This window comes from Crinia signifera, chromosome 5, assembly GCF_055691185.1.
Source record: "Crinia signifera chromosome 5, ASM5569118v1, whole genome shotgun sequence".
NCBI lineage: Eukaryota > Metazoa > Chordata > Amphibia > Anura > Myobatrachidae > Crinia > Crinia signifera.
This window is the reverse complement of record NC_139221.1, coordinates 236,243,451-236,264,236: the sequence shown is the minus strand read 5'-3', so window position 1 is coordinate 236,264,236 and position 20,786 is coordinate 236,243,451. Positions and strand designations below refer to the sequence as shown.

At 44.2% G+C, this 20,786-nt stretch overlaps 1 protein-coding gene across 3 annotated transcripts in view; it reads left to right on the top strand.

Moving 5' to 3' along the window:
* Positions 1 to 20,786, top strand: part of ANO10 (anoctamin 10) — a 244,512-nt gene that overhangs the window by 147,251 nt on the left and 76,475 nt on the right. For all 3 annotated transcript variants that reach the window (XR_014475034.1, XM_083188677.1, XM_083188679.1), the window contains one exon: positions 10,223 to 10,342. Coding sequence is in view for 2 of the 3 variants with exons in the window: in XM_083188677.1 (XP_083044803.1) it covers positions 10,223 to 10,342 (120 nt within the window). In the remaining variant the exon portion in view is untranslated. Of the gene's footprint in view, positions 1 to 10,222; positions 10,343 to 20,786 lie in introns of those variants that run through there.

Here is a 20,786-nt window from a genome sequence, read left to right as displayed (position 1 = left end):
TCTAGTGTTTCCAAACGCGTTGGTACCGGTACCTTGATGAATACACTCCAACCAAATCGACTGCATAAACGAGTTGGTTTATTAAAGTTTAAAATGTTTTGCACTACTTAAGTCATTTCTCAAGTAAAGCGGTTTTACCTGAGAAACTACCTGTTTGGTCCAAAACTTTGTGAACTTTAATAAACCAATGGTTTCATGCAATTGGCTACAGTTTAGAGTGGCAATTATGAAGGAACTTTTAATATTATTTTCAATCATATATAGATTTTACATTATATTAAGGGCAACTAACTTTTCAGGGTGACTCGCAAACCTGCGGATTTCACAGTATTGCAAGTCAATTAAACCCCACACACAGAATTCCCCCGCATGCATGTGAATATCTGTCCCGCAGCTTGCATGCAGGGCAGAAATCATTCGATCATTGCAGACCATCTACTGCATATAGAACTTTCTTTGCGTGTGGTGCTGGTTTTCCATCTGTAGATCACATCAGTAGTGTGCTTCATGTTTGACATTTCCCAGAGCAGCATTACTGTAGCCCGCTCTCTGTTAATGGACCAGAAGGTAGCTGTTAAAGTTGTTTGTAGTCTTAAAAGAACACCTATTAGCATTTATTGGACAGACAGTCTATCTAGTAACATCTGCAATGAAGGAGAACAAGCTGAGCGTGGGTGCACAATGTCAGCATTTCACTTCTATTTTCACGTTATTTATTGCTGATCATCTCAGCCGCTATGTACTTGGCAGAAACCTAATAGGCATTATTTTCTGATTGTAAATATGTCTGTATTACATGTAAAATGTAATGAATTTAAGAAGTCTAGTATAAATATACAGTTATTGTAGGGTAAGGCTGGCAACAGATATCTTGTGAACTCATGATTTTGAGGTTTCAGCCTACTAGTGGATCGTCCCCCTGTGTCTCTGCAGCCTCATCCTCACCTGTGTCTCTGCAGCCTCATCCTCACCCATATCTCTGCAGCCTCATCCTCACCCATTTCTCTGCAGCCTCATCCTCACCTGTGTCTCTGCAGCCTTACCCATGTCTCATCCTCACCTGTGTCTCTGCAGCCGCATCCTCACCCTGGTCTCTGCAGCCTCATCCTCACCCTGGTCTCTGCAGCCTCATCCTCACCCAGGTCTCTGCAGCCTCATCCTCACCCAGGTCTCTGCAGCCTCATCCTTACCCATGTCTCTGCGGCCTCATCCTCACCCGTGTCTCTGCGGCCTTATCCTCACCCGTGTCTCTGCAGCCTCATCCTCACCCGTGTCTCTGCAGCCTCATCCTCACCCGTGTCTCTGCAGCCTCATCCTCACCCGTGTCTCTGCGGCCTCATCCTCACCCGTGTCTCTGCGGCCTTATCCTCACCCGTGTCTCTGCAGCCTCATCCTCACCCGTGTTTCAGCAGCCTCATCATCCTCACCCATTTCTCTGCAGCCTAATCCTCACCCGTGTCTCTGTAGCCTCATCCTCACCCATGTTTCTGCAGCCTCATCCTCACCCGTGTCTCGGCAGCCTTACCCTCACTCGTGTCTCTGCAGCCTCACCCGTGTCTCTGCAGCCTCATCCTCACCCTTGTCTCTGCAGTCTCACGCCCGCCCGTTTCTCTGCAGCCTCATCCTCACCCGTTTCTCTGCAGCCTCATCCTCACCCGTGTCTCTGCAGCCTCATCCTCACCTGTGTCTCTACAGCCTCACCCATGTCTCTGCAGCCATATCCTCACCCATGTCTCTGCAGCCTCACCCTCACTCGTGTCTCTGCAGCCTCACCCATGTTTCTGCAGCCTCATCCTCACCCATGTTTCTGCAGCCTCACCCTCAACCGTGTCTCTGCAGCCTCATCCTCACCCGTGTCTCTGCAGCCTCATCCTAACCTGGGTCTCTGCAGTCTCACGCCCGCCTGTGTCTCTGGTGGTGCAAAGCCCAAAATGCCTTTAGTTGGTTAGAGGCAAAGGAAGTCCCCAAGGGTTGGTTTGGACTGGAATCTGGGATTTTCTGTAGGTAGTGGGTGTCCATATAACTCTAACATATAACCCCGATGCTTTTTGCTACACTAGGTAGCTTTATCAAAGCTATCTAGTGTAGCAAACGCGGTACTTTGTGCATGTGCAGGACCTGTTCTGTGCGTGCAAGAAGGGGTCCTGCAACGTCTGATACACTATGGCACACTATCAGTGATTGACAGTCTAACATAATTTGGGGGTTGTGCAGGGACGGCCTCTGTTTTTCTAACAGAAGGTGTGTCACTGCCATTTTGTGGGAGGGAAGAGGCCAGATATTTCCTGGCCTTGGTGACAGGCAGCTTGTGGGGAATGATCCAATGTTGTGTCCTAATCTGTAGGTCAGATCATTACTGCAGAATAAGGGGTCTGCATGTAATAGACACCTCCTGCTGCAGTACCACACTGAGCTATCACTGCTGCTGTCAAGGAAGTAGAAGTGATAGCAACTCCAGCCACAACCTAATCGGGCCATGTGTGCATCATGCTCTTTCACATAGGTTCCTCCATCCTGCATTGCAGGAGAGGTGTGTGTGTGGTACAGAGGGAGCTTGACCTAACTGCAGAGTTAAGCTTTACTACACTGACTACCAAGCTGACCTCGTATATGTGTATATATATATATCTCACAGCTCTTCTGCAGTGTGAGAGAGACAGCATAGCAAACTGAATAACGAGCTCCATCCCTCAGCTGGGATCATTTTGTAGGAATCAACAAATTGCTGTACAAAATAGTGCAGCTTCCAAATGAAAGCATGTTATAGATGCATGGAGGTATTGTTCTTGAAAGTGAATGTTTCTCACAAAAGGTTCTTCCCCAGTATCTCTTTCCTTTCAGCATGTCTTTCTAAAAAAAAAAAACCTGCAGACGAGAGAACATTTTCCCAGCATTACTTAATGGGTCACTCAAATCAACATACAGTAATTGCAATACTATCAGAGTTCAAAGAAAAATATTCTTTTTTTTGTTGTTGTTAAATTGAGTGATTTTTATTGGTTTTACAGAGAAGACAAACAAAACCGTACAAACAGTGGAGCTACATAGGGTGCATATATCAATGATGGCATATCTGAAAACAAATACGTAGAGGAAAATCATAGGAGTATTCATATATATTCTCGTACACAAATGTAAGGATATATAAATCGGATATCAGCAAAAATAAGTGCACCAACTCCTGGAGGCGCCATCCCGGTCTTCACGACCAGCAATTTGAAAGGAGGTATAAGTATAACATCATATCTCTCGAATAACCATTACGCACCATCAGATTACAATACTACGCAATCATCAGTCAAAAACACCACTGTCCAAACTATAATAGCCCACTATCTATAACATGCTACCTATACTACCCAAAGCAAACCCCCCCCCAAAAGGACCCAAAACAAACCTCCCCAGAACCCCCCCATCCTGTATGACCTAACCACAACCTAGGTATATCTGGATCCCGAACAACTCCCCCCCCCCCCCCAGCTATCTATATTAACTATTCTAAGGGGATAAATTAGTGGCCTTCAGCTTATATTAGCTAAACTAGCCTAAAAACCTAATTGACACCTCCCCCCCCCCCCCCCCCCCAATATGTAATAGAGATGGATAAAAGACACATGGACTGACAGTGCAGTGACCTGTATAGTCACAGGATAAGTAGTGTCAGGATATAACAGTGACACAGTGGTCATTTAGTATACGAAACCAGGAGCTGTCTAGGTCATCACATAAAGCATATTTTGAACAGGATGTATAAATGCAAGGCATTATGATAAATAACAAAAGATACAAAACAGGCATAGATGTAGATGGCATCTTAATTTGTAATAACACGGAGAACATTAGTCCGGCCAAGAAAAATATTCTTAACATGCCGCAAACCAAATGACAACATTTTGGTACCTAATCCTGGAGAGAGCACCTCATAAATACAGATCATGCCTAATGTATACTATGTTAGCAATCCCATTTTAAATCCGGTTATTTTAGCCATGTCTCTTTTATACAAATGGATGACCGAGGGTCAAGATAGCGGCAGTAAGAATACCAACGCCGGCATCCCAAAGGAGGGAATCCCAACAGGAGTCAGGTGAGTATAAAGCCCCAAAACATTTGTGTTTTATCAGTGAAAGAGGTTTTGCCAAAGGTAGTGACATCATTAATCACAGGGATAGACATTTATTTTCCAAAAGCCTGGTGCATTTACCTTCAGGCACCTACTGTCATGTGTTTTGAAAAGGGGGAACTGAAAAGATGTTGCCACAGACAGGCTAGAATACAGTATGTGGATTCTGAGACAGGGTTTGTCACACTGAGGGGCAGATTTATTAAGTTCGGAGAAGAGATAAACTGGAGATAAAGCAGAGAAAAGGTAAAAGGAGATAAAGCACAGCCAATCAGCTGTGTTTGACAAAGACAGTTGGGATTTGATCGGCTGGTGCTTTATCTCCTTTTACCTTTTCTCCGCTTTATCTCCAGTTTATCTCTTCTCCAAGCTTAATAATACCCCTTTTACACCGCCGAAAAATCCAGGTCAGAGGCGGGTTAGACCCGGATCTTCGGCGGTGTAAATCCCTAACGCCGTGTCCCTTTACACGGGACTTCTACCCAGGTCCTGACCTGGGTAGAACACGGCTAGGACCTGGGTAGAGGGCGGTGTAAATGGGAACGCCGGGTCGGATGACCCGGCTCCCATTTACATGAATGGGGAACGTCCAACCTGCGGACCGCAGCGTCCGCAGGTTGGACGGGTTGTCAGCCTGACAGTCACTGACAGCCGGCACTGCTGTCTGCTATACCCTGCAGACAGCAGCAGCAGCGGCGGCGGGGGAGGGAGGTGAACGGATGCCTGGGTGCGGCATCCATTCACCTCCTGTGCGACGGCGGGGGGAGTGTGCGCGGGGACTGGGGGCAGCCTAGCAGCTTACCTTAGTGCTGGGCTGCCCCCAGCAGCGTTCCGGTCCGGCGGCGGCGCGCGGCGGTGATTGGCGCTTGGAGATGACATCGCGCTGTCATCTCAAAGCTCCGGGGGGGGGGGGGGCGGGCGCGTGTGCGGGTCGGGCTGTCCGCCCGGTGTAAATGGCACTAAACGCCGGGTCGCACCCGGCTTGAACCTAGGTCTAAAAAAGCTGGGTGCGACCCGGCGTTTTGGTGTAAAAGGGGTATTAATCTGCCCACTGTATCACTTCCCAGCTGTTTCCACTCAGCCAAGTCTCTTACAGCTTGTTTTGCTAAACAGAGATCCATCACAAGCAATACCTGTGGCAGTCTTCTGGTATCTGTTCAGGATGCCATTAAAGGGAGTCATAAGGAAAATTCATATTTCAGTCTTAGCCAAAGATGGGGTGGATTACAGGTGACAGAATCAACCCGTTTGCCCAGAATCAACCATTCTGGCATTGCATGAGGAAGTGTGATCTATAAGATTTAGAGCAATATGTTCATATAATGTTGGCTTTTATATACTGTACATTTAGACATTATTGGATGTTTGCTGGAGTGCACAGGGCTTGATGACATAGTTCAAACCATGATCTTCCCACCACCACCCTGTATGCACACGCGGGAGAATTGTCTGCTGTCTCAGGAGTCTGATAGTCATCCCACCTTATTATGGAGTCTTCCCAGTGACATCCCATAAGAGTAGGCACCTCTGGAGTTGACATGGGATTTAATAAAAAATTAACTCTACAGCAGTAGTTCCCAAACCTTCTTGAATCATGACATCTATAGTATAATGGCCCTTATATCCACATTTTTATAACAACTTCTTCTGGTTAAAATATTTTTATTGATACATTTAAAAACCAATATGAAATTACATTGTGATTACCTGCCAACTTTAGGGTCAGTTGTGCGGTGGAGTACAATTGTAAATGTCCACACGTTTTAGCAGGGCCGGCGCCACCACTAGGCAAATCTAGGCATTTGCCTAGGGCGCCAGCCACTGGAGGGCGGCACTTCGCCCCTCGCCTCTCGCATGGAGGCTGCAGGGGTGTCCGTGCCGGGTACCTGCGGCACTGTGTGATCTGGCGGCGGGGTCCCTGCAGTGATGCGCGCTATCCGGCAGCCAGGCGGCGGCGCAGGAAGCGCTGCTGGGTTTGAAAACATTCCGCAGCAGAGTGCGGCGAGTTTTCAAACCCATCAGCGCTTCCCGCACCGGCCCTGTGTTTTAGGATTACCAGCCACTAGCACTGGTTTTCCTAATACTAGTAGATAGTATTTTTTAAAGCACCTTGGACCTTACATTCTTCTGATCTTTTTTCATATAAACAACAGTGATGTGCTGAAGTAAAACATGATGATTATATAACAGGAAACATGTGCAGCATACACGTGTCTTGCCACGTCAATAATAATGCTTCAAAGGATTATACGATTATACAATTGATTGTAGTTTTACATGACTTAGCATTACACTGACTGTACTCATGCATGTTGTATCTACCAAACACCTGTGTCCTGATTCACTTTACTTAATATATATATATAACGAAATACTGTATATACCTATCAGCACAGAGAAAGACCCATATATTGCTATAGTATCGGTGTTGAGGGGAGAGTGAGCAAAATTACTTGGTGACAACTACAGTAAATACAAGTTATGAGACATATCAGAGTTCTATGCTTCTTTGAATAATTGCGAAAACAAAATAAAACTCAAGGCAGATTTAGTAAAGCTTGTAAAACAGACAATGCTGTTTCCCATACCAACTAATCAGATTCAAGCTATCATTTCTCTATAACGACGGAGGATATCACTAGTGAGAGTCATGCTGCATTCTGACCTCTCGGATGGCATTGGGCAATGTGTATGCACTGGCCGATGCAGGCTTCCTGCTGGTTCCTGTCATCAATAAGGTCGCTGGGTACACATTATCATCTAATGTGGGCAGCATGGATGGTGTAATGGTTAGCATTACTGCCTCACAGCACTGAGGTCATGGATTAAATTCCCACCATGGCCCTAACTGTGCAGAGTTTGTATATTCTCCCCGTACTCGCGTGGGTTTCCTCCAGGTACTCTGTTTCCTCCCACAATCCAAAAATAAAGTGGTAGGTCAATTGGCTTTCAACAAAAATTAACCCTAGAATGTCTGTGGGCACGTGTACATGTGGTAGGGAATACAGATTGTAAGCTCCACTGGGGCAGGGACTGATGTGAATGTTCAACTACAGTATACTCTGTAAAGCGCTGCGGAATATGTGTGCGCTATATAAGAAATTGATAATAAATAAAATAAATAATGTGTACCCAGTTTAACCTGGTTTTCTTTTGAAGATTTGCTTCAGGTATAGTTAGATGGGGTTTTGTCTATTATCTTCACCAGATGTTTAAAGTAAAACTAAAAATTAGCAATTGGCATGGAATATATAGATTAGCAAGGCAAATGTGACTTGCTCTGCATGCTGCAGCCTGGCTGGTAGTTGTGGTACAGGATTGCAATGTGTATTCACGGTTTAACACAGACATGTAATGGATTCTAACGAAGGTACAATGCCACAATCTGTTAATTACAATGTAGTGTAGAGCCATAGCTGATGTCCAGTCAGGGCCGGATTATAATGGGGGCACAAGGGGTCAGTGCCCCTGGGCCCCCCTCTAGGTAGGGGCCCCCTGTGTTTTTTTTTAGCTAAAGGTTTTGTGCATGGGAGTGGGGTACTGCTGCAGATTCACCTATCTGCCAATGTGACAATGATTAATGGTGCTGAGCATTGGGAGCCAAGTGTGCAGTGCATTACTGGGAGTTGACCAAGTCCCATGACACTTTGCACCAGAGGGCAAAGGCTGAGACGTTTATGCTGAGCTCTGATTGGTGGAGCTCATTACATGCTTCTCAGGCCCATGGATAACAGCAGCAGCAGCCTAGTCATGGGTGGGTTTTTAATCAGAGGCAGCACTGGGACTGTGAGATCACCTACAGAGTAAGGTGCAGAGGGACAAACACAGGCTTTTCATGTGGTATGTATGTATGATGTATGATGTGTGTGTGTGTGTGTGGGTATATGTGTATGTATATATATATATATATATATCCCCTGAAGTTACCCATTGACCAAGTTTATACTGCCTTTACTCTGTGTTTTGACAGTGTAATATTCCCCCATGCAGTTTGCGGCCAGTAATGACAAGTGCAAGGGGGCCCCCTGTCTAAAGTGCCCCGGGCCCCCCGAAGGCTTAACCTGGCACTGTGTCCAGTAGACCATGCAGAGCACCAGTCTAGTATACCTCACTTTGGGGCCCATTTATCATATAATATTTGCGGATAATTGGGGGGTTAGCAGCAAATATTAAGTATAACAAGAACAATTTGCATCTGGATATCTCTGATGTCTTCTGACTACAACAAAACTAAAGATTGAGGAAATGTAAAAGTTTGGGGAAAAGGTGACCTTGAGACCTTAATAAAGGGAGTCAGAACTAAAAGTGCACAGTTCCTGGATCATGTGTTTGATTTAACCAATCTACCATTGGAACTTACTGTATCTTACCTATAGTCTGCAAGCTAATCATTTAGATTTAAAAGTTTCTATGCACAGAAACTATTTTTCTCCCATTGTGTCATTAATTCTCTGCCAAAACTAATAGTTTTTGGTTTATAAAGTGGGAAGGACATTTAAATATGTATATGTACGTGTATTTAAGATATAGGGTTCTATGTACTAAGCCGTGGAGATAAAGTGGAAAATAAAGGCCCTTATTCTGATCGGTGCGGATATATCCGCGTGCGTTCGGCCCGCCGATGTTTTGTGTCTGCGCATGTGCAGAGGCGTCTCTGCGCATGTGCGAGCGGGGCGTACGGCCAAATCCCGCATGATATGTGAACACTCCGAACAGGGGGTGGAGAGGGGCGTGAAGGGCTATTTGGGCTCATTACCATATGCATACGCCCCGCGTTTCATGGGCGTTCCCATGAAAACGCTGGGCGTACGTATGGTAATGCGGCCGTGACGCACGTGTAGGGGGCGGATATATGACATCGCCGGATGTCAGCTGCCCGCCCAGATCCCTGCTTTTGCACAGAAAAATGTCCGTGTGGTCTGAGGATGCGGGTGCTGGTGGAGCACTCGGTCCTGCATTCGATGGTCTGCGACCATCGAATGATGGGGGAGGTTCCCTTAGATGGAGGAGGCGTATTCCGTGAAAAATACACGTGCGGTCCGTTCGGACAGCTTCTTACCGCATACGGACGGAGTTGGCGATCCGTATGGAAGGCGGGGTTTCGCACGCACGGTCCTGGCCTCATAATCGGCTCCGGCCGCACCGATCAGAATAAGGGCCAAAGTAACAGCCAATCCGCTCTTACTGTACATGTCACCAGCTGTGTTTGAAAAATAAATAAAAAAATTGTATTTTATCTCTCTCCATGTCAGTTAAACTGTACTGTAAATAAATGTTGCAGTCTTGGGCGGTATTCAATCCCCCGCCACTATTTCCGATGAGGTAAATAGCAGTTGGTGCCTAGTCAATGCTGTCTTTAAAAGCAGTCGAGGCCTGTTTTGCTTAGAACGGCCATGAATTGTTGAGATCACTGTGGTATCTCGACAATCCACAGCCGTTTCCGCAGACATGCCCCTTTTTCGCTGTACGAATAATAGGCGAGCGGGCCAGGGTCACAACTGTCAGGACGTCCCGACAGTCGTGACCCGGGATTGAATACCCCTCTTTATCTTAGTACTTTGACTTCACATATCAAGATGAATTATAATAAGCCCAAATGCATTTAATTTATCTCAAACTATTTTATTCTACATAATTCCAGGCCCGACCAAAGGCATACCTCCCAACTGTCACGATTACAGCGGGACATTCCCGATTTTCGGGTGATGTCCCGCTGTCCCACCCGCGGCAGGCATTGTCCCGCTGCGGGGGGTGGCAGTTGGGAGACCCCCCAATCTAATAGAATAGACGCTGTGCGCATGCGCACAGCGTCTATTCTCGTATGAAAATGAGGTTGCGGCTAATTAGCATAAGCCGCACCCTCATTTGCATATGCCACGCCCCCTTTTCGGGCGCTCGCACGGCTTCGCCGCACGAGTGTCCCTATTTATGAAGCAAAGAAGTTGGGAGGTATGCCAAAGGTGGTATCAGAAGAAATATCTAGTGGCCTACTTATTTGTCTGCTTTATCCCTCTTTTTATCTTACCCGACTTTGCCTTTTATTCATTCTGTACACGGCACCTAACACTAACCTTTTATTGTGCTTTATTATATTTACAGCACGCTCTACTAGCTCTGAAGTTTATTTTGGCGTTTGTGATTCCTGACAAACCATATGACATCCAGATAAAATTAGCCAAGCTGGAATTTGAATCCATGGAAGCTCTGAAGCAGAAACAGGTAAGAGAACAACATCCCTGTGTGAAAAGACAAATAAAGAGAGAGAGCGAGAAATGCTTAATTATGGAAATTGCTTCTACAACCTTGGAAGTGCTTTGTTACAGTCTCAGAGGAAAGTTATTTCCATTAGCTTCCAGTTAGTGTTGAGGTCATTTCTCAGGAGCCTGCAGCTTATGTTTGCTTTGTGAAGCAGTCTGCAGCTTACAGCCATGATTTCAAGAGCTGGATCACAGTTCATGTAGATGACGAGTTACAGTTGAGTACAACTCATATTACACATTCGATGCACCATTCACTGTATGCTTCCCCATCACATCCCCACTTTCCTGTCCCAGTTATCACTGAAATATAATCTAAGGGTCTGGATTGCAGACCGCTGTAGCACACCCTTCGGAAGTCGCAGTGTATGTATAAAATATACTGATCTCCATATGTATGTTAGTTTAATGTGTGCATGCTTTTCTTTAGTACTTTTATGTAGAGTAAACATGTAGAAAACTGTCACATTTGTATGCGTAACCCCAGCAAAAAAAAAATATTTCACAAATGGAAATGCTTGGGACTGAAGTGTTATGGATTTTTGGATATTTTTGGATTTGGGATTATTTGCATCCATAATGACAAACCTTGTAGATGGGATCCAAGTTTTAGGGGGATATTCAATCCCGGGTCAATACTGTCGGGCTGGCTTGATGTCAGCTTGGCAGGAAGGATGCAATGTCCTGCCTGCCGACTGCTGAAAAGGGGCGTGGCCGTGAGAAACTGACGGAAATCATCGAGGTGCAGCCGAACGGGCCCAACTGCTTGTAAAGTCTGGCCCATTCTGCTGAGATCCCTGTTTAATGCTGTTGAGGGAGACAGCATAGAATAGAGCCCCGCTGCTATTTCCCCAATAGGGAATAGCGTTGGGAGATTGAATAACCCCCTAATTACAAAATGCATTTATGTCTCATACACACTGCCTGAGGCATTGTAAATAAATTGTACAACAGCACATAAGAAACATTGGTGCCACAGAAAAAAAGTGACATCATTTATATATTAGAATACATTGGTATTACAGCAAAGATGTGATAAATAGTGTATGATCCGTCATCGTTGCATCAAGCATAATAACCAATAAAAAGAGAGACATATCCATTCATTTAGAGAGACCAGTGGGTCTTGCCCCCCCCCCTTCCCCCATTCTTTTGAGATACCAGGTATTTTAAGGAAAAATATCTTCGATACCAATCAAAAATAATAGTGTTTCATTTATTGTGACAATATCTTCTTGTAACATATCCAACTATACTTGAGCATGTGAGTCTGACTGTTATTGTAGTTTACAGCATATACAATACGCTTCGGTATAAATCTGACATGGCAGATGTGTTCTCTTCATAAATGAGAAATGTTATTAGAATTAGCAGCATACATGTATACCTCCCGAAGTTTTGATGTGGACAAATACGCACATGCCACCATAAAAGTGTGGATTTTATACAATACAAGCTTTGCTTGTTACTAATGCTACATTGTCATGGATATTTATTAATCCTTACATTACACAAACAACAGCCTCTTCATTAGCCTTCTCTTCAGTACTGCCATCAGCTACATTCATATCCTTCTTATCCTGTTGCACTTCCACAGTGGAATCCTCAATTTCTATGTCAGCAAGTTGACTTTTGCTGCTCAACAACTTCGCCAAAAACTCTTGCGGGCACCAGCATGCACTGTGCACCAATAAAGGGTTGATGTGCCCTGTATTAGGATCTTTAAGCTGCAATGTAGGTAGTGATAATAAACACCAGTGTGCACCAAGGGTTAATACTGCCCCTGTATTAGGAGCTCTGCACTGCACTATGGGCATTCAGCACTAGTAAACTTACTGCGCACCAATAATTGAAATAGAGGGTTAAGCTTATGTCAGAACAAAAGAAAAATGTAATGCAAATAACAATAAATAATGGTGTCCTGAGCTCTGGGTGATGTGCAGTGCCCAAGTAAGCAGGGTAGTATTGATATTTGCACTTGTAGTTTAAAAGCTGTACTCTCAGACTGGCATCTTCTGTTAAATGGTGCCTGATTACAGCGGGAATCCAAAATATGCAACATCTGATCCTGGGAGATGACGTTCTGCCTTGTTTTTGAATTTGGGCCTTGGCAAGAAAACCTGGGCCAAGGTTCGGATCCATGAGGTCCAGGCTGGCTCAGTTTTCAGGAAACCGAGCCTGCACATCTCTAGTGTTTAAGTATGAGCCCTGAAAACCCAACATTGATTTAGATCAATTTTCATCGATTTGAAATCGACCTTTAGTAAATATATCCCAAATATAAATGACTTTGTATTACCTTTAAAGATACTTCAGTTTTTTAGTATTGTCAGCACTGAAGAGCTTATTTGATAATGTTTTTAAGTGCAAATGTGGTTCAATACTCTAATCTTTAGAGTTAGTGGACTAATATTAAGCTATTTGTAAATGATTTCCATTCATAGCGTAGGGATGTTCAGTGATGTACATGGCTGAGGAGTCTCTTGCAAGTACCAGAGCCAGATTTGCACACAATATATGAGCCATGGAGTACATGCCGGCATTTTACACATGTGCAGCAGTGCTGGAGATTCAATGATTTTTGATAAGAGATGCACATAAAAGGTAACCAGGTGAGGCTCAGCCTCACCTGCCAAAGACTTTTTACTCCAGAGTTTTGACTATAAAAATTATTAGAATAATAAAAATAAGATTTTTTTTTTTATATATTCTTGGTATTTTTACATACTTTATAAATTCAAAACTCCGGCATACACATTAGTATGACCGGAAAGGCTGTGCCTCACCCCACCGCACGCCACCCATAGAAGCACAAAAATAAGAATGAACACATATTTATATACCTATACCAAGCCTCCAGTTTGCCTCTAAGAGATGTAAATTAAATTATGACAGTTCCAAATAATAAACTGTCTAAATAAAGTTTTTCCAAATCCATTGGAAACAAATAATATCTTATTGACAGAGTGCTAAAAATAGCCATATTTAGTACTGTAATAATTTAGTAATTTGTACCCCTTTTAGATCAATATTCTGGGTCGTGCTCAGATTTTGTACACAGGTCCTTCCTGGGTGTGACCTGGCTGAGATCCCTTTCAGGCTGGCGGCCCAACCCAGCTTATTGCCAGGTTGATGATGTCACCACTGACTGGTCCCAAGCCAGCTTTTGCTATGCTATAATCGGGTGCAGTGTAAAAGGAGTATTCATCACTTACATTATGACTATTACTATATGTGCACTTGTTTTATTCATACAGCTTTTATAATTAAACAACTTTTCAAACGTGTTTTAATTATCTACAAACTTTAAAAAAGAGTGCACTTTTTTGTTGCTTCAATTGCATACTGGTATTTTCCACAGCTATTTTTGATGTATACTGTGTTTTCAATGTGTATTCAGATTCATTCTATTCCACTAAACAAATAGCCAGAGGCACTGAGTAACACACACACACACACACACACACACACACGCAGTGCCACACCTAGGTGTTGCAGATGCGTTCAAGAAATGAGAACACCATACACCAAATTGTAACTTGGGAGTGGTGTCCTTTCTCTGACGTTTAGTTTGTTCTATACACACACAAACATATCTTTAGAACTCTGAGTTGGAAATAATTATGTAAGACTATTACATTGCTAAATGTTAAAAAGCTGAAGAGAGACTGCTTGTTGCTACTAGGTTCTTCCTACTAAACCCTACTTGTTTAGTAACCTAAAGTAGTAATTTCTGATGTGGCCCAATTTTCATTGCTACAGTAACTACTGTATCTGCAAAACTCATATCATGTTTAATTTCCTTTTTGAATCCATTTTAGCCCAGTGTGAGTACGTAGTCCTAAAACAAGACTATATTATCTGCTAAGTTCTCTTGACTGATGAGTATGTCAGTATCTCTTTACTTTCCAATCTTCTGGCTCTTCTCCTGGAAATTAAATTAAAAGTAGTTATGGTGCCCCCTTGAGAATTTCAGTATAACTCAATTGGATTCTGGGAGTAAAACCAGATCACATTAAATCAAATTTAAAAGTCTGATCTGTAGGACTTTTATTGCTGCCCATATCCTGTTATACCGTATATCTCTGCTACAATATGGCTTATGGAAACCAGGGCCATCGTAAAAGCTTTCTTTGCATTATTAGTAGGGTTGCAGTTATTTTGACTGATCATATTTGTTATGTACACATCCATACACTAACTCATAAGGCATAAAATATATATAAATATCGCAACATTCATTGTTATTGAATTCTCTCAGAAGAACTGGACACAGAAAATATACAGGGGACAGGAAACAAATGAAGCCTGCAGGCAAGGGTAAGCCAAATACCAAATTAAAATCAAGAACAAAATAATATTGACTTTAGATAATAACATTATCCCCAGAAGATGGGAACAATTATATTACATATTTGTGTAAACCACCAAATATCATCCTTTAGGCATCACATTTTTAACCAGACAATATTTACTCCAATCAAGCTATTTAATAATGAGGAACTAGCGGATGAGGAGAAGGGGCTATGGGGTCTAATTTACTGAGATGGGAGATGGGATTTTGCTACGGGCAACCAAACAGATTCTAGTTATTATCTTGTAGAAGGTGCTAATTAAAAAAGAAGTGGATTCAATTTTGTTGCCTATAGCAACATCCTATCTTCAATAGAACTCCCGTCTAGGTAAATAAACCCCTATGTAACCAATGTCATAGTTGGATATATTTATAAAAATCGTGATGGGCAATACAAAAAATGAGACCTCAAGGAAGGCACGTCACATTCCCACCAATTAGTACATTTCAAATTAGGAATCCTATTGGGTGCTCCTACCTAGGTAATAATAGTGGAAATGAGAACTTGTCACAGGCACCACTGTGGAAAGGGACAATGCCTGATATTTATTAGACAAGGTTAACCATATTAAATAGAACAAGACCTGGCTGTTTGGGACATTTGATCACAAACCAATATCTGACTTGGCACAGACCAGTTAATAAAATCCCATCTTTAGGAGAACTATATCCCTGTCTGATTTAAGTATTACGGAAATAATACAATATATTTGACTTCCAAGTAGATAAACCAAAGCTTAAAGAAAAATTAAATACAAACCATTCACCACAGTGATTTTTCATTCACACATATAACATGGCAGTTAGATGCTGATTGGTTAGTACTTCATCTCTCTCAACATTATGAATTATTAATACTATTATAATTTAACTGTATTTTTTTTTTAAACATTTGACATTATTGGGGCCCTTCAGTTTTCAGATCAGTACATGCTCCTTGTACTGATTTCTCCACAGAAACCTAACTTGTCACAAGTGGGCCTCAAATGCTTTTCCAAATTTAGTTTTTGGCTTTTTTTTGTGATGCAGATTATCAAAACAATCATTGATAAGTTGCATACATAACTGAGAAATACACTTCATAATGCAACTGGATACTCAAATAGTTTTGACAAATTGTAGAGAACGAAAAATGGAACAGATGTTTAATATAGGAAGATTCAGTAACGCAATTCTTCAACCTCATTTTCTAGTTTACCAAACCAAATTGGAAGAACGTGGTTGTAAACACATCCCATATACATCTTAATGTAATTTAAAATAGGAAACAACAAATGGGAAATGTATGGATGAAGAAGTCAAAGATGAATATTTCATCAGAAAAAAACATCAGATTTTACTTGAAAACTATACTAATGAAATAACAAAGCATAATAGCCCACTTGACAAATAAAAATAAGAACTACCAATTTACAGGGAGACATTACGTAAGGTGAGGAAACGCTCTCCACGTTTCGCCACGCTTCGGGCTGGGTGGCTGGCTGCGCTCGCCACACTTTATGTTCTCAACTCCACGCCGACGTGGATAGTAGGGGAATCAAAAGGTCGGAGGACGCGCACCGCCGCCCCTCGCGGGCTCGCTGCGCTCGCCACGCTTCAGGTTCACGTCAATTGTGGGGTGACGACGGGGCCATATATAATGTGAAATGGGTCATATTGGCCCATTTCACATTTTTTACTATGTGAGATGGACTTAATCAAGTCCATCTCGTCTTGTGCCATTATTATGGCACAAGACCGACGCGATGCTCCCGATTTCAATGTTAACAAATATTTTAACATTGAAGCCTATGGCAAATTCGCGGGCATCGCGTCGGTCGCGTCGGGGCCAATGTTAATGGTCCCGACCGATGCGATGCCCGCGATTTTTCCTTTGCCGGAAAAATGGACCTGATTTCAAAGGAAATCGGGTCCATCGCGGGCATCGTGTACCTTAACTTAAAGGTACACGATGTCCGCGATTGTGGCCATGCTAGGAAACAAGTACCCTATTTTATTCTCCCTCTGTATTCACTAGGATGGTACAGTCGATTTAGTCATCTAATTTGTCATGGTCAACCAAGTCGTTCTATACACTGCCGAATACTGTACTACACATGTTGGTGTTCAACATTAGCCAAGTAGGAATTTGTTTTATAAAACCGTACATGCATAGTTGCAGATGATGCGCAATGGAATTTGGCTTGAGGAACATACCCAGTTGCTGCACTGTAGCACTTGTATACAAATCCTGACTCTTTTGCACACAGATAAATGTCACACATTTATTAATTTATTTATTATTTATTTATGAACAGCACTCCTATTCCACAGCATTTTACAGAGAAGATTTGAACATTCACATCCGTCACTGTCCCAGTGAAGCGTACAGGTCTATATTCCCTACCACATGTACACGCACACATTTTAGGGTTAATTTGTTAGTAGCCAATTAACCTACCGGTATATTTTTGGATTGTGGGAGGAAACCCACGCAAGTACGGGGAGAATATACAAACTCCACACAGTTAGGGGCCATGGTGTGAATCGATCCCATGACCTCAGTGCAGTAATGCTAACCATTACACCTTCCTTGCTGCCCCATTGATTAATGCAATGTGCAACCTAGTATTTTGTCACTTTTAGTTTTATTTGCACATTTTGAGCATTAGATGGCCTCAGTATAGCTGCAGTGAATGAGGACCCATCTGTAGTTGTACAAGAAACAGTGTACCAAGATATGCAAACTTCCGCACACAAATTAGTTTGGCCACCAGACAAATTTACTTTTATATTACGATTTATATCCACAAGTTCATCCAACCTCTTTAATACACAGGAAGTGACAGCCAACAAAAACCTGCTCCGCCTTGCTAACTATCCTTTACCAGTGAGCTAAATTGTTTCCTGGCTAACGAACATGATACACTTATGTACAAGAACAGTGTACTCTTCTACACAGCCCTAGCACTGCTAGAGCACAGGTTGTAAATGAGCCTTAAGTAACGTAACGTCTAATTTACTCTGGACCTTATTGTAGTCCACACGCAACTGTGAATTTCCAATGGCGTACCTATTAAATTTGCACCCCCTACTGAAAGTTTTGGCAGCGCCCCCCCCCCCAACCCTGCCTTACCTCTCTGCATCATGCCGCATCTGAAAACTAACACTCACAAAATGACTGCCCCCATACAGCAGACCATTTTTAAGGATGCTAGAAGAAGCCGCCGCCTCCTCTAGCATCCTCAAAAAACTGTCTGCTGTATGGGGGCAGCCATTTTTTGTGTGTCACTTTTCATTAGCAGCAGGAGCCAGGAGAGCCAGGACCGCAGAGAGATGCGACAGATCCCGGCAGGCATCAGCAGGTAACAATAGCCCCGCAGACCCCCTGGCACCCACACTTTCTCAGCGCCTCCCACACTGCATGTGGATATATCGCCCCCTCACCCGCATGGCTGTTAATGGATGTTTTGCATGGTACTTATGTAGTATCTGGGCTGCCGATTTTGAAATCGGGTCCATCGCATCGCATCGCATACGACCATATCGCATGCGATGCGATGGACCCGATTTTTCCATAGGATTCAATGTTAAAATGGACTGAGTCCATTTTAACATGCAATTCAATGGGAAAAGGGGTCCTTTTCATACCCCTACTATATAAGTGGGCATGGAGTTGGATATAAACCTGTGGCGAGCGTAGCGAGGGGGCACAGAATACCGGCCCCTCGCGGGGCTCGGTGGCTCGCAACGCTCGCCACAGGTTTATATCCAACTCCATGCCCACTTGGATAGTAGGGGTATGAAAAGGACCCCTTTTCCCATTGAATTCCATGTTAAAATGGACTCAGTCCATTTTAACATTGAATCCTATGGAAAAATCGGGTCATCGCATCACACTGATTGTATGCCTTAAGTTAAGGCATACAATCAAAAAATCGGCAGCCCAGATAATACATAAGTACCTTTTGCATAAACATCCATTTGTAATCTTGGGTGCAGGGAGGGGACAAATCGGTACTCTTTACCTAGCACGGCGCCCATCGCGGGCATCGCGGGTACATTTATGTGTGCCCGCGACGCGACCGACGCGATGCTCACGATTTCCCATTGAAACCCATGTTAAACATGGAAATCGCGTCGGTCGCGTCGCGGCCAGCCATAAATGTGCACACGATGGCCGCGACGCGATGCCCACGATTTGCCATAGGAATTAATGTTAAAACACCCGATGGACACGATTTTAATGTTAAATGGCTCAATGGACCCGATTTTACCATAGGAAACAATGTTAAATGGGCCTTAGAGCCCAAATACTTACCCTGAACTCAGAAATGGCCCCCCCAATTTTTTACGCCACCCCACGATCAACGTGAACCCGAAGCGTGGCGAGCGCAGCGAGCCCGCGAGGGGCGGCGGTACGCGTCCTCCGACCTTTTCATACCCCCACTATCCACGTCGGCGTGGAGTTGAGAATAGAATAGTGTGGCGAGCGTAGCGAGCCACCGAGCCCGAAGCGTGGCGAGGGGACGCGGATACCTTCACAGCTAGACGCGTCCCCTCGCGGGCTTCACAGGTGTCCGTGGCGACGCGGACACCTGTGAAGCCCGCGAGGGGACGCGTTTACCTGTGAAGGTATCCGCGTCCCCTCGCGGGGCGCGCTGCGCTCGCCACGCTTCGGGCTCGGTGGCTCGCTGCGCTCGCCACACTATTCTATTCTCAACTCCACGCCGACGTGGATAGTGGGGGTATGAAAAGGTCGGAGGACGCGTACCGCCGCCCCTCGCGGGCTCGCTGCGCTCGCCACGCTTCGGGTTCACGTTGATCGTGGGGTGGCGTACAAAATTGGGGGGGCCATTTCTGAGTTCAGGGTAATTATTTGGGCTCTAAGGCCCATTTAACATTGTTTCCTATGCTAAAATCGGGTCCATTGAGCCATTTAACATTAAAATCGTGTCCATCGGGTGTTTTAACATTAATTCCTATGGCAAATCGTGGGCATCGCGTCGCGGCCATCGTGTGCACATTTATAGCCGGCCGCGACGCGACCGACACGATGTCCATGTTTAACATGGGTTTCAATGGGAAATCGTGAGCGTCGCGTGCGGGCATGTTTAGCCCGCATACGACGCGACCGACACGATTTTTTACCTCACGATGCCCACGATCAAGATCGTGGGCGCCGTGCTAGGTAAAGAGTACCGACAAATCATTTGATGGTCGCCGACCATCGAATGATTTTGAAGGAGCATGCAAACCCAAGATACTCTCTGGTGTCTTAGCTTTGCATGCTCCCAGTTTGGGAAGAGGGCGGGCAGCTGATCCGCTGATGTCAGCTGCCCACCCACGGCAGCTGTGTCACTGCAGAATCTCCATCGTGGCCGTGCCATGCCTGATTGCGAACTAGCAGTTTGTCATGCCCGCTCGCACCAAGAGTATGCACAGGTGCAGAAATGGGCATGTGCAGTAGTAAAACATGCAAATGCGCAGGGGGAGTGACTGATCTAGAATAAGGCCCTCTGTCACATCTAATTGTACCATCTACCTAAATTAATTGGCATATGCAGTACAACAGGCTTATCACTCCAACTTTACTTTTAAGGCCAGATTTTCCTCATTGAAACTCAATGAAATGTCTGAGATTCAATGGAAAAGTCTGGCCTACGTTGCAGTCCCTGGATTTTATTATTGACACAAATTAATAACTGCACAGTGGTGAGCATTGTTGACTCACAGCACTGAGGGGTAGATGTTTGAAGCATGGATAAGGGAGGAGATAAGGGAGGAGAAGTGATAAAGTGCCTGGTACTTTATCACCAGACAATCAGCTCCTGACTGTTACAGGTTGGGTTTAAAAATGTCAGTTAAGAGCTGATTGGCCGGTGATAAAGTACCAGGCACTTTATCACTTCTCCTCCCTTATCCCTGCTTCATACATCTACCCCTCTGTCACTGATTTAATCCCATGCCACTGTCTGTGTTGAGTTTGTATGTTCTCATCATGCCTGCACTGGTTTCTTTCCAAAGCTGAAACAAACAAACCCTGGGCCTAACGACATGACCGTTTCCCTTG